At 51.4% G+C, this 23097-nt stretch overlaps 1 protein-coding gene across 3 annotated transcripts in view; it reads left to right on the forward strand.

Moving 5' to 3' along the window:
* Positions 1–23097, forward strand: part of LOC123745890 (A disintegrin and metalloproteinase with thrombospondin motifs adt-2-like) — a 135455-nt gene that overhangs the window by 25724 nt on the left and 86634 nt on the right. For all 3 annotated transcript variants that reach the window (XM_069317500.1, XM_069317498.1, XM_069317499.1), the window contains exon 2: positions 5573–6001. In XM_069317500.1, coding sequence (XP_069173601.1) covers positions 5924–6001 — 78 coding nt within the window. In that variant the 5' untranslated portion in view covers positions 5573–5923. The remainder of the gene's footprint in view (positions 1–5572; positions 6002–23097) is intronic.

Raw genomic sequence — 23097 nt, forward strand, 5'->3', positions numbered from 1 at the left:
CCATAGGTCGTAGGTCTACAGGTCGTGGGACCAAAGGGGCCTCGTAGCCTGGTGGATAGCGCGCAGGACTCGTAATTCTGTGGCGCGGGTTCGATTCCCGCACGAGGCAGACACAAATGGGCAAAGTTTCTTTCACCCTGAATGCCCCTGTTACCTAGCAGTAAATAGGTACCTGGGTGTTAGTCAGCTGTCACGGGCTGCTTCCTGGGGGTGGAGGCCTGGTCAAGGACCGGGCCGCGGGGACACTAAAGCCCCGAAATCAACTCAAGATAACCTCAAGATAACCATAGGTCGTAGGTCTACAGGTCGTGGGACTATAGGTCGTAGGTCTACAGGTCGTGGGACCATAGGTCGTAGGTCTACAGGTCGTGGGACCATAGGTCGTAGGTCTACAGGTCGTGGGACCATAGGTCGTAGGTCTACAGGTCGTGGGACCATTGGTCATAGGTCTACAGGTCGTAATTGGTACGTCGAGCACCGTAAATACCAGAAATTATCCCTCTCTTACGCGTACCAGGCGCATATTGTCGGTAGAGCGACGCCCTCGCTTCTTGCAGGTCGGCGTTCTATCCCCTATGGTCCAAGTGGTTGGGCACTCTGCTTCCTTCTGCCTGATGCACCTGTTCACCAAGCTGTAAAATAAGTACCCAGGAGTTACGGATTTACGTCCAGGTTTTCAGTCCCCTACAATGGGAATTATTATAATTATTGATTGACAGTGACAAAAAACGGGAGGGGGCACGGTACATATTTTCCAGGGGTGGGAAATGGAGTCAGTTGGCAACATGGGGGATGTAAACATTGGGGGAAGCGGACGCGCTCTGCTGCAACACATACAACCCGTTCTCGTAAATTCGTAAAGTCAATATTGACTTATTAACTACGTGCATAGGTGATATACTAAACATAATAGATACTCTTAAAAAGATTCATAGAAAACACCGACCTTACCTAACCTTGTTAGTATCTTAAGATAAGCATCTTATTGCTTCGTAATTACAATTATTACTTAACCTATACCTATTATTGGTTAGGTAATAATTGTAATTACGAAGCAATAAGATGCTTATCTTAACATACTAAGTAGGTTAGGTAAGGCCGGTGTTTTCTATGAATCTTTTTAAGGGTATCTATTATGTTAAGTATGTCACCTATGCACATATTTAATAAGTCAATATTGACTTATTAAATTTGCGAGAACGGGTTGCACTGTCAGTGGTAAAGTTTTGCCTACAGTTACATGGGGTGTTTTCTGGGTTGGTAACTGTTGTTTTGTCATTATTATGTTAATAGTAATAATGTTAGTGTTATTCTGTGTTTGTTATTATTGTTATTAAATTTACAATTAAAATATTTTCTTTATTGTACCATTATGTTTTGTATTATGAAGTGTGTGGTGGTGTGGTGGATGTCACGTGACTGTGATTGTGATTGTGGTGTGTGATTGTGATTGTCACGTGATTTCTACTACACACCTGATCTGATCCACCACACTTCCGCTCACACCGTCCCCACCCATACTACCATCACCACAATCATCTCCTGGCACCATCACCACCATCATTTCCTGGCACCATCACCACAATCCACCACCTGGTTCCTCTACCACCGCCGGTGACCGGTATCTCCTGGTTTCACCACTGCCACCACCACCAACCTCAACCACCACCACCTCCGTCAAAACCACCACCACCATTACTTCCTGCCACCACCATCACTACCAATATCATCAGCGTTACCACCACTATCACCTGGCACCACCAACATTATCATCTAGCACCACCCACCACACAACCACTACCACCATCAACACCTCTAGCAAAGTCACAGCCACCACCATTAAAGCCTCCACCAACGCATCCCCAAACACCTCTGTCATCATCAACATCATCACTATCACCATCACCACAAACACTATCACCACGAACACAATCACCATCACCATCACCACGAACAATATTACTACCACCGCTATCACTAACACTATTAACACCACAATCGCCTCCACTATCACCAACTACCACAAACACCACCATTACCACCAACACTATTAACAGTTCCACTATCACCAACCACCACCACTATCACTATGATTCCGGGGTCAAGGTCCCTGGGGCCCGGTCTCTGCCCAGGCCTACTGGTTGATGGTCTGATCAACCAGGCTGTTGGGCGCGGCTGCTCGTAATCTGACGTATGAATCACAGCCTGGATGATCAGGTGTCCTTTGGAGGTGTTTATCAAGTTCTCTCTTGAGCACCATGAGGGGGTCTGCCAGTAATGGTATTTTAAGAACAGGGAATTGTCAGGAGAAAGCGTAAAGCTATTACTACTACATAACACTGGGAAGGGATCAGGATAAGGATTTGGAGTGGGGCGGGGGTAAGGTATGGTGCCCAACCACTTGGACGGTCGGGGATCGAACGCCGACCTGCATGAAGCGAGACCGTCGCTCTACCGTCCAGCCCAAGTGGTTGCCCCCCTTGTGTGCAGTGGAAGCGTGTTGAACAGTCTTGAGTCTCTGATGTTGATAGAATTTTCTCTCATAATACGTATTGCACCTCTGCTTTTCAACGGGGGTATTTTGTACATCCTGCCATGCCTTCTGGTCTCACGTGGTCAGACCAGAAGGGTGTGTAGATTTGGGACCAGCCCCTCAAATATTTCCCAAGGTGTAAATTATTAATATCTCTTGCCTGCCCTCTAGAAGTGGAGATTTAGGCATTTTAGTCGGTCCCAATAATTTAGATGTTTTATTGAGTGGATTCTAGCAGTAAAGGATCTCTGCACGCTCTCCAGGTCAGCAATTTCTCCAGCTTTGAAAGGGGCTGTCATTGAACAAATCCACAAGGGCCGTGACGAGGATTCGAACCTACGTCCGAGATCATCCCAGACGCTGCTTTAATCGACTTAGGACGTAGGTTCGAATCCTCGTCACGGCCCTTGTGGATTTGTTCATTGGTGCATCACGTTATTGTGATTCTGTGGGTTGTCATTGTGCAACAGTATTCCACTCTTGAGAACACTTGTGCCCGCCATATCATCATTGGTATGGCATCTCTTGTTTGAAAAGTTCTTGTTATCCAACCTGTCATTTTTCTTGCAGTTGTGACGGCTACTTGGACATGGTAAGAGATATGTCATTTAAGTGATGTTCTCATTTACAAATTGTGGGTATTTTCCTCTGGAGGCGGCAGTTATCTGTACGCATAATGCATCAGACTTGTTTATCATACCCTCTGCATTTGTACATAGGCAATTTCCCCATCATTGTTTTGTGCTTGATGGCACTGTTTACTGCACGCTCAATATAGCAATTTGGAGCTTGTGTGCTGTCGTCCATGTAACGCCGCTCATTATATAACAGTAATTATTTTAATAGTAATGTAATATAATCTTGAACAGGTCCTAAATTGGTACTACATGTAGGTAACATTGGTTACGTTTTCTGTGAAAGTGAGAACGCTTAACAGCTTATTTTAGTTATAATAATTATACGAAATTTCTCTGCAGTTAAAGGCTGACTATATAGCATTTGGTTAAAATTGCTGTTACTCCTCCTTTATGTTCAATGAAATCTCGGTAAGTTATGAGTATGACGTCATAAATAACCATTACTGGAGCTGATATTGTATAAACAAAGAAAACGTATAGAAATTATAGCAAATTACCCTCATCGGCTTCACGCTAGGGGAGACTGAGGGAAAGTACCAGCAGCGGAATTATGTAGAATATCTCGCGTGTTGGCTGCGGGGCGTGTCTGGCACTCTTGACGCTATTTAGTGTCAATGAGGTGGTGATTTCAATGTTTTTAGATTGAGGACTTAGTATGTCCTCAATCAGCCTCAAAATGGCAGGTTGGATTTAGTATGAGGACATGTTTAGCACTCCAATAAACAACATGAAAGTGGAAGATCCAGACAATTTCTTTATGCGTGATATCCAAACACCTGTAAACATAACTGATATCAACACGAGCGTACTAGATTTTGAAAGGGAAATTGAAAACATGCCCATGCACTCAGCTCCGGGTCCAGATTCATGGAATTCAATTTTTATAAAGAAATGCAAGGTGCCAGTAGCACAGGCACTCAGTATAGTGTGGAGGAAGAGTTTGAACACGGGGGAGGGAGCAAAGCATTGACAAAGAATTATAGACCAGTTGCACTAACGTCCCACATAATAAAATTATTTGAGAGAGTGATCAGGAGTCAGGTCACCAATTTCATGGAGACCAATGACCTTCACAATCCAGGCCAACATGGATTTCGAGCGGGAAGATCATGCCTCTCACAGCTACTTGATCACTATGACAAAGTCACTGAGGCATTAGAAGAAAATCAGGATGCTGATGTGGTATACACGGACTTCGCAAAGGCTTTCGATAAATATGACCATGGCGTGATAGCACCCCTTGGTTGACGGGACGGCTCTCCCATCCTTCCACAGCCGGGTTTCCAACCCGTCCTCCTAATAGAACGTCGCATTTTGACGTATACTCTACTAAAGGACAAAAATTGTCGTATTAGAAAATGGTAGCGGCCCGCGAAATTGACATACTGTCTCGTTTTCTGTTTTGGGGCCACTGTTGGGTTAGGATATGGACACTTTAGTAGGACAGTTTCTTGACGTTGGGAACCTTAGGAGGACGTGCCGGGGTATCCATTATTTGTTTCCCTAGAAAACTATCCGCTAATCGCTTTGCGTTCAGGTCTCTAATGATAAAACTGACGAGGTTGAATCACAGTTTAGGATTACAGAATGCTTCTGGTGGATTTGGTTTGATGACATACTCTAAGAAAATGGCTTGGGACTCACCTTATCATCTCTCATCTCAGTTCTCATCACAAGGTAATTAGAATTGAGATGAGAGATGGTAAGGTGAGGTAACTATCAAGAGAGTATGAAAAGCCAGTATGACTATCCAGTATTTGGGATGGTTACGAGGACGGACTAAGACCTGGTATATGAGTATTACCAGGTCTTAGTTCGTATATGAGTATTACCAGGTCTTAGTTCGTATATGAGTATTACCAGGTCTTAGTTCGTATATGAGTATTACCAGGTCTTAGTTCGTATATGAGTATTACCAGGTCTTAGTTCGTATATGAGTATTGCTAGGTCTTAGTTCGTATATGAGTAATATCAGATTGAAGAACATTTCCTGAACAAAGAGGCTTGAGATACGATGGACAGGCTTAGAGAAGTAGACATTACCAAGTTGGAAGAGAAGGGGCCAAGAGGCTACAAGATTGCGAGGCCACTTTGGCAAAGTTGCCTCAACTTAAGAGTTTACCGTAAACATAGGCAAGACGGAAGGATGTGGGAGGTAACTAGACGCTCAGATGTGCCATAGAGATGTAAAGAAGCATTTCTTCAGCGTAAGAGAAGTGATCAAGTGAAATAAGGTGGTAGAGGAGGCAGCTAAGACTATCCCTATCCTTAGTTTGAAAAAATACCAATTAATTACCAAAATATGTACAAAATGCAAACCTATTTTACTTTTCATCTTACATTTGCATAAATAAATAATTACGTAGACGCTAGTTGATTTCAGTCATTTTTTCCCTTTCAGCCAGAACCCAAGATGCAGTAGACGTCTGGAAGCCACCCCAAGATGCAGTAGACGTCTGGAAGCCACCCCAAGATGGAGTAGACTTCTGCAAGACACCCCAAGAGGCAGTAGACGTCTGCAAGACACCCCAAGAGGCAGTAGACGTCTGGAAGCCACCCCAAGATGGAGTAGACTTCTGCAAGCCAGCCCAATATGCAGTAGACGTCTGGAAGCCACCCCAAGATGCAGTAGACGTCTGCAAGACACCCCAAGATGCAGTAGACGTCTGCAAGACACCCCAAGATGCAGTAGACGTCTGCAAGACACCCCAAGAGCCGAAGTCACCAGCGCCCCTCCCCCCACAGCCTGACTATGATGTGTCGACGGGCGCCGAGTCCCGCCCCGCTCTTCTACTTCTTTCTCTGCTGCTGCGTCTTCGGTCTTGCACAGGTCAGTTCCCGCCAAACACCCGACGAAGCTACGACGTTGCCAGAACGTTCGAACAACTTGTAACACATTCTAAGTATCTAGCAAGCTGTAACAACTTTCTAACACGTCATAAAAGCTTTCTATAACACAATGTAACAGCTTTGTAACAAGTTGTAATAAGGTAATAATAAGGACCGTTACGTTGTATGTTTACATGGTTGCGGGTGAATTGGTGTAGTGTGTTGAACATTCTCTTGTGATAACAGGAGATATCATGATATCTCTCGTGATTTATTATTTATTTATATATATATACAAGAGTTCTCACATTCTTGTATACAACCATTAACACGCGTAGCGTTTCGGGCTGGTCATTAATCCGAATTTGTCCCCGAGATACGACCTGCCAAATCGTTTAACAGCCTGGGGCTAGATTCACGAAGAAGTTACGCAAACACTTACGAACCTGTACATCTTTTCTCAATTTTTGGTGGCTTTGTTTACAATTATTAAACAGTTAATAAGATCGGAAGCACCAGGAGGCTGTTTATAACAATAACAACAGTTGATTGGCAAGTTTTCATGCTTGTAAACTGTTTAATATATGTAACCAAAGCCGTCAAAGATTGAAGAAAGATGTACACGCTCGTAAAGTGCTTGCGTAACTACTTCGTGAATCTGGCTCCAGGTACCCATTCACTGCTGGGTGAACAGGGGCTACGAACCCTCGGCCAGGATACGAACCCAGGCCAAAGCGCTTGCGAAACGCCAGGCGGGTGTTTTACCACTTCGCCACGGGGGACTGCGTGATAACATGATATTTTTTCATGATAACAGGAGTGATCATTCTGTTATGATAACAGGAATAATAATGATATTTGTCTCATGATAACAGAAAATATAATCTTCTCTTATGATAACAGGAGAGAGAATCTTCTATTTCGCATGATGACAGGAGCGATAACCTCTCTCATGATGACAGGAGCGATAACCTCTCTCATGATAACAGGAGCGATAACCTCATGATGACAGGAGCGATAACCTCTCTCATGATGACAGGAGCGATAACCTCTCTCATGATGACAGGAGCGATAACCTCTCATGATGACAGGAGCGATAACCTCTCATGATAACAGGAGCGATAACCACTCTCATGACGATAGCAGCGATAACCACTCTCATGATGACAGTAGCGATAACCTCTCTCATGATGACAGGAGCGATAACCTCTCATGATGACAGGAGCGATAACCTCTCATGATAACAGGAGCGATAACCTCTCTCATGATAACAGGAGCGATAACCTCTCTCATGATAACAGGAGCGATAACCTCTCTCATGATGACAGGAGCGATAACCTCATTATAACAGGGGCGATAACCTCTCTCATGATAACAGGAGCGATAACCTCTCTCATGATAACAGGAGCGATAACCTCTCATGATAACAGGAGCGATAACCTCTCTCATGATAACAGGAGCGATAACCTCTCTCATGATGACAGGAGCGATAACCTCTCTCATTATAACAGGAGCGATAACCTCTCTCATGATAACAGGAGCGATAACCTTCTGTATCTCACAATAGCAAGATTAGCGCCTGGATAATTCCTTAATTCACTCAAAATATTACATTCATCCATGCATGTGCACGCGCGCGCACACACTCGAGCACTCACACTCGCTCACGAGCACTCACACTCACTCATGAGCACTCACACTCGCTCATGAGCACTCACACTCGCTCATGAGCACTCACACTCGCTCATGAGCACTCACACTCGCTCATGAGCACTCACACTCACTCATGAGCACTCACACTCGCTCATGAGCACTCACACTCACGAGCACTCACACTCCCTCATGAGCACTCACACTCACTCATGAGCACTCACTCGCTCACGAGCACTCACACTCGCTCACGAGCACTCACACTCACTCATGAGCACTCACACTCGCTCACGAGCACTCACACTCGCTCACGAGCACTCACACTCGCTCACGAGCACTCACACTCGCTCACGAGCACTCACACTCGCTCACGAGCACTCACACTCGTTCACGAGCACTCACACTTGCTCACGAGCACTCACACTCGCTCACGAGCACTCACACTCGCTCACGAGCACTCACACTCGCTCACGAGCACTCATACTCGCTCACGAGCACTCACACTCACGAGCACTCACACTCACTCACGAGCACTCACACTAGCTCACGAGCACTCACACTCGCTCACGAGCACTCACACTCACTCACGAGCACTCTCACTCACGAGCACTCACAGACTCTCCCACACCCACGGTAACATTCTTTGGAGATCGTCCTCACAAGAATTGTTCCATTCTTGTTCTTCAGCGACAAGAATTATTCCATTCTTGTCGCTGAAGAACACCCTTCGTAATCTTTTCTCATCTGAGGTTCCATTCGGCCGCCTCCGAGTGGAACCTGAGATGAGAACCTTCACCTCGCCTTTGTAAACCTCGGCACTGAAGAATTCAAGCGAAGAGCTAAAGCAATTGACAATAGACTTCCGATCGTGCTTTTGTTTCTTGAAACACGTTATAAAATTTTCTTGTTTTGTGTCTTTGTGTTCTTCTGGAAGCCTTTAGAATTTTTAGAAACATTTTTTTTTCGTATCGAGGCTTTTGAGGATTGTCTTCAGGGCGTGTGGGTCCCGGCCGCCATTGTTGTTTACAAAGTGTCAACATGGAGGACCGTTTTCTTTGGTTGGTTGGGTTTGTAAGACGTCACGGTTAAGACCTTAGTTGTCTTTTGTTTTTTAAAGATTTAAGTACGTGCGTGTATGTGTGTTTGTGTATTTCTGTGTGTATTTATATATATGTACTGAAATATGCGTACTCATCTAGTTGTGTTATCAGGGCCGATCAACACCTCCCTTTCCCGCGCTTTCTATCTCCTGGTCTGTTTGTTGTTGTTTTAGATTCTTTCACACGGTAGAGCTGAGGCAGATTGGGAAACATTTGTCAGTGGTCTCAGTTCTCAGACGTCACTAAGCCGGGCATGGAAGGATGCCTAGCTTAGTGGCGTGTGAGAAAAAGGGAAAATGCTGCTCAGATCTCGCACCCTGATGTGTGGCACAGAGCAAATGATCTTGTTGATGCCTTGGTTCAGCTTCCAGCATTGAGTTTAGTCTTCCTTTAGCCACGTAGAATAAATTAAATAATAAATATGATGATAGAGCAAGGCTACTTCTTGCTTCCATCAGAAGTGTGACTGTGATATGCTTTTTAATTGGATGCGAACTAGACTCTGGTCTACATGAAGGTCTACATCACCCGGGGAGGATGGAGTTATGTACGGTATACTGCCTTTACTTCTGTTAGTGCCAGGGAATTCTTTGCTTGAATTGTATAACATGAGCTATGTAGCTAGGAGCTTCCAGAGTCGTGGACCAACCAGCCCGTCCTACTAAGGTTTCCCAGCGTCATGTGTCCTCTTCTAACCTGCCAGAGGACCCAAAACAGGAAACGGGGCAGTACGTCACTTTCGCCAGCCGCTTCCAATTTCTAGTACGATAATTTTTGGCCGTATATAACGCATACGAACGAAATGCGACGTTCTTTGTAGGAGGACAGGTTGGACCAACAGCCTTATTATTCCCATTCTTAAACCTAACCAGCAGTTAGTTTCGCCTCACTAGTTGGCCTTGTGTCTTGAAGACGAAGGCAGGTGAAGGGTGACTGGGAGGTGAGGGGTGACTGGGAGGTGAAGGGTGACTGGCAGGTGAAGGGTGACTGGGAGGTGAAGGGTGACTGGCAGGTGAGGGGTGACTGGGAGGTGAAGGGTGACTGGCAGGTGAAGGGTGACTGGGAGGTGAAGGGTGACTGGCAGGTGAGGGGTGACTGGGAGGTGAAGGGTGACTGGGAGGTGAAGGGTGACTGGGAGGTGAAGGGTGACTGGGAGGTGAAGGGTGACTGGGAGGTGAAGGGTGACTGGGAGGTGAAGGGTGACTGGGAGGTGAAGGGTGACTGGGAGGTGAAGGGTGACTGGGAGGTGAAGGGTGACTGGCAGGTGAAGGGTGACTGGCAGGTGAAGGGTGACTGGGAGGTGAAGGGTGACTGGGAGAACATGGGATTGGCAGGTCATTCCTCGACATGATTGTGGGATGGTCTACTGTTTATTTATTTACTTATATTGAAGAAGATACACTGGGTTTGTGAGAGTACATAACACTGGTGTTGTTACAGTGTTACAACGCCAGTAACATGCACAGTGTTTCGGGCAGGTCCTTAATCTAATATATACGGTAAATTTAATAATAGGGACACTGTAGCAAAATTGTAGTTCAACATAATTACTACAATATAAATGGACGGAAATGATTGATTGATTGATGAAGATTAAGCCATCCAAAAGGTGGCACGGGCATGAATAGCCCGTAAGTGGTGGCCCTTTTGAGCCATTACCAGTATCGAGAGCTGTTACTGGAGATCTGTGGAGGTGCGAATGCACCCTGCATGACGGGAGATGTCTCCTTTGTGAATGTGTTAAGATGAAGATGAAGCCACCCAAAATGTGGCACGGGCATGAATAGCCCGTAAGTGGTGGCCCTTTTGAGCCATCACCAGTATCAATAAATGATACTGGAGATCTGTGGAGGTGCGACTGCACCCTACGTGACGGGAGATGTCTCCCCCGGAAATGATAAATAGTCCGTCCTAATAAAGGTCAATAGGCCCTCTGCAGTTAGTTTCCCTACTATCCCCTCACCTACACCTTTGCTCCTCACCCCTCTCTTGCCTACTTATTGCCTGTCTCTACTTCCTCATCACCACGGGAGACATCTCCCGTCACGCAGGGTGCAGTCGCACCTCCACAGATCTCCAGTATCAGCTCTTGATACTGGTAATGGCTCAAAAGGGCCATCGCTTACGGGCTATTCATGCCCGTGCCACCTCTTGGGTGGCTTAAATCTTCATCAATCAATCATTCCTCATCACAATCGACTTAAAAATGGTCCAGGACGGACCGAAACGTCGTCGTCCCTTCACCTTCTAGTGTGTGGTCTGGTCAACGACGGAAATTACACTGGTGAAGATGAATGTCTTAAGCTCCAACATTTAGGGAGTGAGTAGCACAGTGTGAGCTTGAAGCACAAGGCAGGGAACTATGAGGATGAGATTATGTACTTCTTGGTAATACTTCTGAATAAGTTATAGGTTGGACGATTTTTAGATTCAGTAGGGAGCGAGTTTCATAAACTGGATCCTGATTTTAGCATGAAGTGTTTGGACAGATTTAGTCTGACTCTGGGTTGTTGTTGTTTAAGATTCGCTACTCAGAACGATAAGTTCCAGTAGCACGGGCTATGGTGAGCCCGTAAGTGGAGGCTCTTTGGAGCCATTATCTGTATCAGTGGCTGATACTAGAGATGTGGCGATGGATGGGGGTCTTCATGATGGTTTTCAGCTGACTCTGGGCATATTACAGAGATTTATATTTCTGGTGTGGTGCTCGTGGGTTCTGTTACATCCACCGAGGAAGAGTTTCAGATCAAGATTAGCATTTAGGAACAAGGTTTTGTACATGTAAATATCACAAGAGAATGTGTTGCGTGTGTGTGTGTTGAGCATGTTTAGGTATTATTACGAGTGTTGACCAGACCACACACTAGAAGGTTAAGGGACGACGACGTTTCGGTCCGTCCTGGACCATTCTCAAGTTGATTGAGAATGGTCCAGGACGGACCGAAACGTCGTCGTCCCTTCACCTTCTAGTGTGTGGTCTGGTCAACATACTTCAGCCCCGTTATTGTGACTCGTCGCCTGCATTACGAGTGCTACTCCATTCCGCAAGATGGTTGTGCGATGGACAATGCCACTACACTTCTCATTGGTCAATTATATGAGAGAGAAAGAGCGCCTCCAGGCTTCTGATTGGTTGTTAGTGGCAGAGTCACCCCTTGTGTAGTGACATTATAGAGAGTGCCACCAGGCTGCAGGTGAGCAGGGACTTATAATTACTGGACGATCAGGACAAAATTCAAGTCCAAATTGGTGTCCACAACAGGTCCAGTAGAGAGCACACATCCCCCCCCCCCCGTCTAACACACAACACATTACATCTCGCCAGCTATAGGAAAATGAGGTGACAAAGGTACAGTTTCATTCCCGCAGGACAACAACCCGATCTACAGGTAAAAAACACCTTTAAAGAGGAGCCGCAACGGTGTCTGCACTAATTCGCCATTCTTTGATTCTCCTAAAAAACGAATCGACGTTTGAACTCCGGAAGCACTGCATTATGACGCTACACGGGCGTGTGCACGCCAGCACGCTCTCGCACTCTCACACCAGCACGCTCACACTCTCACACCAGCACGCTCACACTCTCACACCAGCACGCTCACACACTCACACTCACACGCTCACACTCTCACACTCTCACACCAGCACGCTCACACTCACACGCTCACACTCTCACACCCACACTCTCACACCAGCACGCTCACACACTCACACTCACACGCTCACACTCTCACACCAGCACGCTCGCACGAACACGCTCACACTCTCACACCAGCACGCTCACACTCTCACACCAGCACGCTCACACACTCACACCAACTCCGGGTGAGAGAGAAAGAGAGAGAGAGAGAGAGAGAGAGAGAGAGAGAGAGAGAGAGAGAGAGAGAGAGAGAGAGAGAGAGAGAGAGAGAGAGAGAGACAGAGAGAGAGAGAGAGACACAGAGACAGATATAGAGTAAGGGTGGGCTGCGTAGTATTGGACTGTCAGAGAGCAATTGACACAGTCCCGTACGAAAGGCTCATATACCAATTAAGAGACTCAGGTTATCATAACCGGTCAAGTGATGGGACTGGCAAGAGGATCTCTCTCTGACAGGAAACAGGATAATACTGAGAGAGAGGCGAGAAGTGACAAGTGGGGTGCCTCAGGTGTTGGGACCCATCTTGTTCTTGATATATCAACAGTCTGACGGAAGAAAGTCATCTGTACCCAAGTTTGCGCATGGTATAAAATTAATCAGGAGAATTAGTCATTAAGAGGACTGCAGGAGACAGCAGCGAGAGCTAGGGGGCGCCCCTGAGGTCAGGGGGGGGGGGGAAGACACCCCAGAGGCCGTATGGGGTGTAGGGGAGGGAAGACACCCCAGAGGCCGTATGGGGTGTAGGGGAGGTAGCTCTCAGGGGGCAGTGAGAGGCAAGGATCTGGGAGTACACCTGAGCTCCTCAGGTGAAGCCCAACCTGTCACCTGTGGAGCACATTAACAAAATAACGTCTGCATCTTAAAGCAGACTGACTGTACCCATCCCGTGGGTGGTGGTAGACCCATCCCGTGGGTGGTGGTGGACCCCATCCCGTGGGTGGTGGTAGACCCATCCCGTGGGTGGTGGTAGACCCATCCCGTGGGTGGTGGACCCATCCCGTGGGTGGTGGTGGACCCATCCCGTGGGTGGTGGTAGACCCATCCCGTGGGTGGTGGTAGACCCATCCCGTGGGTGGTGGTGGACCCATCCCGTGGGTGGTGGTAGACCCATCCCGTGGGTGGTGGTAGACCCATCCCGTGGGTGGTGGTAGACCCCGTGGGTGGTGGTAGACCCATCCCGTGGGTGGTGGTAGACCCATCCCGTGGGTGGTGGTAGACCCATCCCGTGGATGGTGGTGGACCCATCCCGTGGGTGGTGGTAGACCCATCCCGTGGGCGGTGGTAGACCCATCCCGTGGGTGGTGGTGGACCCATCCCGTGGGTGGTGGTAGACCCATCCCGTGGGTGGTGGTGGACCCCATCCCGTGGGTGGTGGTAGACCCATCCCGTGGGTGGTGGTAGACCCCGTGGGTGGTGGTAGACCCATCCCGTGGGTGGTGGTAGACCCATCCCGTGGATGGTGGTGGACCCATCCCGTGGGTGGTGGTGGACCCATCCCGTGGGTGGTGGTAGACCCATCCCGTGGGTGGTGATGGACCCCATCCCGTGGGTGGTGGTGGACCCATCCCGTGGGTGGTGATGGACCCCATCCCGTGGGTGGTGGTGGACCCATCCCGTGGGTGGTGGTAGACCCATCCCGTGGGTGGTGGTAGACCCATCCCGTGGGTGGTGGTGGACCCCATCCCGTGGGTGGTGGTAGACCCATCCCGTGGGTGGTGGTGGACCCCATCCCGTGGGTGGTGGTGGACCCCATCCCGTGGGTGGTGGTGGACCCATCCCGTGGGTGGTGGTGGACCCCATCCCGTGGGTGGTGGTGGACCCCATCCCGTGGGTGGTGGTGGACCCCATCCCGTGGGTGGTGGTAGACCCATCCCGAGGGTGGTGATGGACCCCATCCCGTGGGTGGTGGTAGACCCATCCCGAGGGTGGTGATGGACCCCATCCCGTGGGTGGTGGTGGACCCATCCCGTGGGTGGTGGTGGACCCATCCCGTGGGTGGAGGTAGACCCATCCCGAGGGTGGTGATGGACCCCATCCCGTGGGTGGTGGTGGACCCATCCCGTGGGTGGTGGTGGACCCATCCCGTGGGTGGTGGTGGACCCCATCCCGTGGGTGGTGGTGGACCCCATCCCGTGGGTGGTGGTGGACCCATCCCGTGGGTGGTGGTAGACCCATCCCGTGGGTGGTGGTAGACCCATCCCGTGGGTGGTGATGGACCCATCCCGTGGGTGGTGATGGACCCCATCCCGTGGGTGGTGGTAGACCCATCCCGTGGGTGGTGGTGGACCCCATCCCGTGGGTGGTGGTAGACCCATCCCGTGGGTGGTGGTGGACCCATCCCGTGGGTGGTGGTGGACCCCATCCCGTGGGTGGTGGTGGACCCCATTGCGTGGGTGGTGGTGGACCCATCCCGTGGGTGGTGGTAGACCCATCCCGTGGGTGGTGGTAGACCCATCCCGTGGGTGGTGATGGACCCCATCCCGTGGGTGGTGGTGGACCCATCCCGTGGGTGGTGGTAGACCCATCCCGTGGGTGGTGGTAGACCCATCCCGTGGGTGGTGATGGACCCATCCCGTGGGTGGTGATGGACCCCATCCCGTGGGTGGTGATGGACCCATCCCGTGGGTGGTGGTGGACCCCATCCCGTGGATGGTGGTGGACCCATCCCGTGGGTGGTGGTGGACCCATCCCGTGGGTGGTGGTAGACCCATCCCGTGGGTGGTGATGGACCCCATCCCGTGGGTGGTGGTGGACCCATCCCGTGGGTGGTGATGGACCCCATCCCGTGGGTGGTGGTGGACCCATCCCGTGGGTGGTGGTAGACCCATCCCGTGGGTGGTGGTAGACCCATCCCGTGGGTGGTGGTGGACCCCATCCCGTGGGTGGTGGTAGACCCATCCCGTGGGTGGTGGTGGACCCATTCCCGTGGGTGGTGGTGGACCCATCCCGTGGGTGGTGGTGGACCCCATCCCGTGGGTGGTGGTGGACCCCATCCCGTGGGTGGTGGTGGACCCCATCCCGTGGGTGGTGGTAGACCCATCCCGAGGGTGGTGATGGACCCCATCCCGTGGGTGGTGGTGGACCCATCCCGTGGGTGGTGGTGGACCCATCCCGTGGGTGGTGGTGGACCCCATCCCGTGGGTGGTGGTGGACCCATCCCGTGGGTGGTGGTGGACCCCATCCCGTGGGTGGTGGTGGACCCCATCCCGTGGGTGGTGGTGGACCCCATCCCGTGGGTGGTGGTAGACCCATCCCGAGGGTGGTGATGGACCCCATCCCGTGGGTGGTGGTGGACCCATCCCGTGGGTGGTGGTGGACCCATCCCGTGGGTGGTGGTGGACCCATCCCGTGGATGGTGGTAGACCCATCCCGTGGGTGGTGATGGACCCATCCCGTGGGTGGTGGTGGACCCATCCCGTGGGTGGTGGTGGACCCCATCCCGTGGGTGGTGGTGGACCCCATCCCGTGGGTGGTGGTGGACCCATCCCGTGGGTGGTGGTAGACCCATCCCGTGGGTGGTGGTAGACCCATCCCGTGGGTGGTGATGGACCCATCCCGTGGGTGGTGATGGACCCCATCCCGTGGGTGGTGGTAGACCCATCCCGTGGGTGGTGGTGGACCCCATCCCGTGGGTGGTGGTAGACCCATCCCGTGGGTGGTGGTGGACCCATCCCGTGGGTGGTGGTGGACCCCATCCCGTGGGTGGTGGTGGACCCCATTGCGTGGGTGGTGGTGGACCCATCCCGTGGGTGGTGGTAGACCCATCCCGTGGGTGGTGGTAGACCCATCCCGTGGGTGGTGATGGACCCCATCCCGTGGGTGGTGGTGGACCCATCCCGTGGGTGGTGGTAGACCCATCCCGTGGGTGGTGGTAGACCCATCCCGTGGGTGGTGATGGACCCATCCCGTGGGTGGTGATGGACCCCATCCCGTGGGTGGTGATGGACCCATCCCGTGGGTGGTGGTGGACCCCATCCCGTGGGTGGTGATGGACCCATCCCGTGGGTGGTGATGGACCCATCCCGTGGGTGGTGGTAGACCCATCCCGTGGGTGGTGATGGACCCCATCCCGTGGGTGGTGGTGGACCCATCCCGTGGGTGGTGGTGGACCCATCCCGTGGGTGGTGGTGGACCCCATCCCGTGGGTGGTGGTGGACCCCATCCCGTGGGTGGTGGTGGACCCATCCCGTGGGTGGTGGTGGACCCCATCCCGTGGGTGGTGGTGGACCCCATCCCGTGGGTGGTGGTGGACCCATCCCGTGGGTGGTGGTGGACCCATCCCGTGGGTGGTGGTAGACCCATCCCGTGGGTGGTGGTGGACCCCATCCCGTGGGTGGTGGTAGACCCATCCCGTGGGTGGTGGTAGACCCATCCCGTGGGTGGTGGTAGACCCCGTGGGTGGTGGTAGACCCATCCCGTGGGTGGTGGTAGACCCATCCCGTGGATGGTGGTGGACCCATCCCGTGGGTGGTGGTGGACCCATCCCGTGGGTGGTGGTAGACCCATCCCGTGGGTGGTGATGGACCCCATCCCGTGGGTGGTGGTGGACCCATCCCGTGGGTGGTGGTAGACCCATCCCGTGGGTGGTGGTAGACCCATCCCGTGGGTGGTGGTGGACCCCATCCCGTGGGTGGTGGTAGACCCATCCCGTGGGTGGTGGTGGACCCCATCCCGTGGGTGGTGGTGGACCCATCCCGTGGGTGGTGGTGGACCCCATCCCGTGGGTGGTGGTGGACCCCATCCCGTGGGTGGTGGTAGACCCATCCCGAGGGTGGTGATGGACCCCATCCCGTGGGTGGTGGTAGACCCATCCCGAGGGTGGTGATGGACCCCATCCCGTGGGTGGTGGTGGACCCATCCCGTGGGTGGTGGTGGACCCATCCCGTGGGTGGTGGTAGACCCATCCCGAGGGTGGTGATGGACCCCATCCCGTGGGTGGTGGTGGACCCATCCCGTGGGTGGTGGTGGACCCATCCCGTGGGTGGTGGTGGACCCCGTGGGTGGTGGTAGACCCATCCCGTGGGTGGTGGTAGACCCATCCCGTGGATGGTGGTGGACCCATCCCGTGGGTGGTGGTGGACCCATCCCGTGGGTGGTGGTAGACCCATCCCGTGGGTGGTGATGGACCCCATCCCGTGGGTGGTGGTGGACCCATCCCGTGGGTGGTGATGGACCCCATCCCGTGGGTGGTGGTGGACCCATCCCGTGGGTGGTGGTAGACCCATCCCGTGGGTGGTGGTAGACCCATCCCGTGGGTGGTGGTGGACCCCATCCCGTGGGTGGTGGTAGACCCATCCCGTGGGTGGTGGTGGACCCCATCCCGTGGGTGGTGGTGGACCCATCCCGTGGGTGGTGGTGGACCCCATCCCGTGGGTGGTGGTGGACCCCATCCCGTGGGTGGTGGTGGACCCCATCCCGTGGGTGGTGGTAGACCCATCCCGAGGGTGGTGATGGACCCCATCCCGTGGGTGGTGGTGGACCCATCCCGTGGGTGGTGGTGGACCCATCCCGTGGGTGGTGGTGGACCCATCCCGTGGGTGGTGGTAGACCCATCCCGTGGGTGGTGATGGACCCATCCCGTGGGTGGTGGTGGACCCATCCCGTGGGTGGTGGTGGACCCCATCCCGTGGGTGGTGGTGGACCCCATCCCGTGGGTGGTGGTGGACCCATCCCGTGGGTGGTGGTAGACCCATCCCGTGGGTGGTGGTAGACCCATCCCGTGGGTGGTGATGGACCCATCCCGTGGGTGGTGATGGACCCCATCCCGTGGGTGGTGGTAGACCCATCCCGTGGGTGGTGGTGGACCCCATCCCGTGGGTGGTGGTAGACCCATCCCGTGGGTGGTGGTGGACCCATCCCGTGGGTGGTGGACCCCATCCCGTGGGTGGTGGTGGACCCCATTGCGTGGGTGGTGGTGGACCCATCCCGTGGGTGGTGGTAGACCCATCCCGTGGGTGGTGGTAGACCCATCCCGTGGGTGGTGATGGACCCCATCCCGTGGGTGGTGGTGGACCCATCCCGTGGGTGGTGGTAGACCCATCCCGTGGGTGGTGGTAGACCCATCCCGTGGGTGGTGATGGACCCATCCCGTGGGTGGTGATGGACCCCATCCCGTGGGTGGTGATGGACCCATCCCGTGGGTGGTGGTGGACCCCATCCCGTGGGTGGTGATGGACCCATCCCGTGGGTGGTGATGGACCCATCCCGTGGGTGGTGGTAGACCCATCCCGTGGGTGGTGATGGACCCCATCCCGTGGGTGGTGGTGGACCCATCCCGTGGGTGGTGGTGGACCCATCCCGTGGGTGGTGGTGGACCCCATCCCGTGGGTGGTGGTGGACCCCATCCCGTGGGTGGTGGTGGACCCATCCCGTGGGTGGTGGTGGACCCCATCCCGTGGGTGGTGGTGGACCCCATCCCGTGGGTGGTGGTGGACCCCATCCCGTGGGTGGTGGTGGACCCCATCCCGTGGGTGGTGGTGGACCCATCCCGTGGGTGGTGGTAGACCCATCCCGTGGGTGGTGATGGACCCATCCCGTGGGTGGTGATGGACCCCATCGCGTGGGTGGTGGTGGACCCCATCCCGTGGGTGGTGATGGACCCATCCCGTGGGTGGTGATGGACCCCATCGCGTGGGTGGTGGTGGACCCCATCCCGTGGGTGGTGGTAGACCCATCCCGTGGGTGGTGATGGACCCATCCCGTGGGTGGTGGTGGACCCATCCCGTGGGTGGTGGTGGACCCATCGCGTGGGTGGTGGTGGACCCCATCCCGTGGGTGGTGGTGGTGGGCAATTTTAGCGTATTGTGTATTAAAAGAGGTTTGCTTTTATTAATATATTAATATTATTACGTATTAAAGTTTTATGCAACGGTTCAACCCGTCCTCAACAACTCAAGTCCATTACATCCAGCGGTCGACCCCTCAGACGCATTCATACATTTTTACATGCTGTTCATTTAAACCCGGAATTTTCTCATATAAATTAATATTATAATATATTAGTATATTGTGCATATATAGGCATAGGTTAGGTTAGGTGTTTAGGTTCTGTTGGCGATAATTTGTATTTGTAGTACGAGGGTGAAGCATTTACAGCGTTGTGGTTCGAACAAAACTGTCAGTGAAACACTTGTTCCGGATATGTTCGAACGTCAGCAGTTGTGAGTCGTGTGTAAACCGCTTTTCATTCATAAACAGGGGGTTTGGCGGGTGCATGGAATCACTTTTGGGTCTTTGTTTGGAGGACGGGCTGCTGGATGGAATGAACTTGGCATGAGGACGGGTTGTAGTGTAAAGTATTTTTCATTTTTAAACAGGGGTGGGGAAGGGGGGGCTACATGACATGAACATTTGGCCTTCGGTGACGAAACGAGGCTGATATTGTCCCACAATATCATTTTCGTCTTTGTTTACGAACTTTAGTTGCCATGGCGACCAGACAGCTGACGGCAGGGCCGCCTCCAGGCAGGAAGGGCGTCTACACTTCATAAAATATTTACAATATCATTTGTGGATACTTTATGTCTGATTTATTTTTTACGTTTGGCAGCTGTATAGAAGATTGGAACAATTTAATAACCGAACGAGTGAGCAAGCGGGTGAGTGAGCAAGCGAGTGAGTGAGCAAGCGAGTGAGTGAGCTAGTGAGTGAGTGAGCTAGTGAGTCAATGAGCAAGCGAGTGAGTGAGCTAGTGAGTCAATGAGCAAGCGAGTGAGTGAGCTAGTGAGTCAATGAGCAAGCGAGTGAGTGAGCTAGTGAGTCAATGAGCAAGCGAGTGAGTGAGCTAGTGAGTCAATGAGCAAGCGAGTGAGTGAGCTAGTAAGTCAGTGAGCAAGCGAGTGAGTGAGTCAGTGAGCAAGCGAGTGAGTGAGTCAGTGAGCAAGCGAGTGAGTGAGTCAGTGAGCAAGCGAGTGAGTGAGTCAGTGAGCAAGCGAGTGAGTGAGTCAGTGAGCAAGCGAGTGAGTGAGTCAGTGAGCAAGCGAGTGAGTGAGTCAGTGAGCGAGCGACAAAGTGAGTTTGATAATGAAGGAATGAGAGAGTGAAAGTTCTATCTCTAGATATGGTACTCTCGTTCATTTACTCATACACTCTGATAAGCTTGAGAAAGTAGACGTCACTCTCTCTCAGCGGAAGTACTGTCTGCTGACGGAGGTACCGATGGTCTTGGAGGAAGTACTGTCTGCTCGCTCTCTCTCTCTCGCCAGTATATCACGTCTAATCTCGCTAATCCGAAACAGTTTTGTAATACCTTGATAACATGGAGGAAAGAGTTCAATTCCTGTCGTATCTGTGGAAGCTGAAACGAGATTAGAGAGAGAGAGAGAGAGAGAGAGAGAGAGAGAGAGAGAGAGAGAGAGAGAGAGAGAGAGAGAGAGAGAGAGAGAGAGAGAGAGAGAGAGAGAGATGAATATAATTTTCTCTGCACAGTCTGAGATATCTGAAATGTGAACACATTAGATCACATTGTGTGTGCTATAATGCGCGCGTGGGGAGCGCACGCAGACTCTCTCTCTGTCTCTCCCAGCTCCTGGTAGGTCGGATGGGCGGCAGGTAGGGTGGGCGGCAGGTAGGGTGGGCGGCCCGTTAGGAAGGTGTCGGTGTGTGGGCGTCGCCACCATGACCACCCATCTGTAATTACCACCCGCGCCTGCACCTGTCTTCTTCTTCTCACCTCTTTCTTCCTTTCAATATCCCGTGTCTTCCTCTTCCTCCTCCTCCCGCCTCTCTCTCTCTCTCTCTCTCTCTCTCTCTCTCTCTCTCTCTCTCTCTCTCTCTCTCTCTCTCTCTCCCTCTCCCTCTCCCTCTCCCTCTCTCCCCTCTCCTCACGGGGGTTGACATGAGGTTATCTTCTTGAGGTTATCTTGAGATGATTTCGGGGCTTTAGTGTCCCCGCGGCCCGGTCCTCGACCAGGCCTCCACCCCCAGGAAGCAGCCCGTGACAGCTGACTAACACCCAGGTACCTATTTTACTGCTAGGTAACAGGGGCATAGGGTGAAAGAAACTTTGCCCATTGTTTCTCGCCGGCGCCCGGGATCGAACCCAAGAACCACATGATCACAAGTCCAGTGTGCTGTCCGCTCGGCCGACCGGCTCCCCTTAAAGGTAAAGGGTGAGGGGTAAAGAGCTGGCCTAGCTGCACCAGTTTAGGTCGGCGACCTCAATGTCGAGAGGGCGGACGGAGGGAAACATTATTATTATTATTAACATCTTTATTGACAAAATTAATTACAATTTTGCCTAATCTGAGGATTTTGATAGTCTTATTAAATTGAGGTTAATGCTAGTATTCACTGTCACGCAGGACAGAGGGTCATACATAAGACAATAGGTCTAAACTGTAGGCTGAAGCACATATATATCACGGTTACAATCAATGTTTTAATGTGTGGATATGTGAAAACAACTTTCTATTGTGCACTGCCACACAAGGGCAGGGATGGGTTCATAAGTGATGCAGCTTAGAATATAAATAGAAATTGTTCTTCATTCTTTAAAATGGACAAGCAAATTTTGGGTAAATTGTTAGGATGTCGTCCAGAACACCTGAGTCAATAAAATAGTTACACAGTTGGTGGTACAAGAGGCCAGGAGGTCTAAAGTCCTTTACGGTTTCACATTCATCAATATAGTGTTCTAGTGAATGCATTAAAGGTTTATCACAGAGTTTACAATCTGAATATTCTGGTAGTGGCTCAGCCTCACTAACCTGCCAACAGGGAAACAGCAGTAGACTATAGGTACTTTATAGACTTTAACGATTCTTCGCGGCAGGGGATCGTATTCCAGGGACCATAGGATTAAGGACTTGCCCGAAACGCTACGCGTACTAGTGGCTGTACAAGAATGTAACAACTCTTGTATATATCTCAAAAAAAAAAAAAAGAAAAAAAAAAAGGTAGAGGGAGTGGGGAGGGGGGGGGGGAGGGAGGGAGGGTCGGGGCCTGCAGGCAGCCATGGAACAGTTCCTGTGAGTGCTTCTCAAATACGTGTCACGCTGGAAGAGCAATTCTGAAGGAAATCTAAGCTTTCCATTCCATATGTGTGTACAAAATTTATCTATTTTCTTAACTAGCAAGAAAATAGTTGTTGTATAACATTGTTGTAAAATCTGTAAACTGGATTGCATAACTTGAGTATATTCAGAATTCAGTTAAAAATTAAATAGTTTGTTATAAAGTTTTAATATTAAAAACGAATGAGACTAAAAATAGAAAGTGGGATTTATAAAATTGCTTTCTGCTGCTTTCAGCAGACTCGTAAATCGAGCAGATAATTAACTTTAGCTCTTACTCTACTGTTCAGTGTAAGTTCTCAAATTAAATTTAAAATAAATGCATTAAAAAAATATCTGAAGACCCACAGGAACCCTAACTATAAATTAATATACAATATTGTGGCCGATTTCATACAGCTTTTTTTGACAATATGGAAGACCGTTATATATGTTAAAATTGTATTCAGAGGGAATATGTACTGAAAATTGTGGCTCGGCTTCTTGTTGTGCATATACTGAGATTTGATTGTTGCCACCGATCAAGGTGTTGCCAAGGGGTCTCGTAGCCTGGTGGATAGCGCGCAGGACTCGTAATTCTGTGGCGCGGGTTCGATTCCCGCACGAGGCATAAACAAATGGGCAAAGTTTCTTTCACCCTATGCCAGTAAATAGGTACCTGGGTGTTAGTCAGCTGTCACGGGCTGCTTCCTG

This window comes from Procambarus clarkii, chromosome 88 (genome assembly GCF_040958095.1).
Source record: "Procambarus clarkii isolate CNS0578487 chromosome 88, FALCON_Pclarkii_2.0, whole genome shotgun sequence".
Taxonomy (NCBI): Eukaryota; Metazoa; Arthropoda; class Malacostraca; order Decapoda; family Cambaridae; genus Procambarus; species Procambarus clarkii.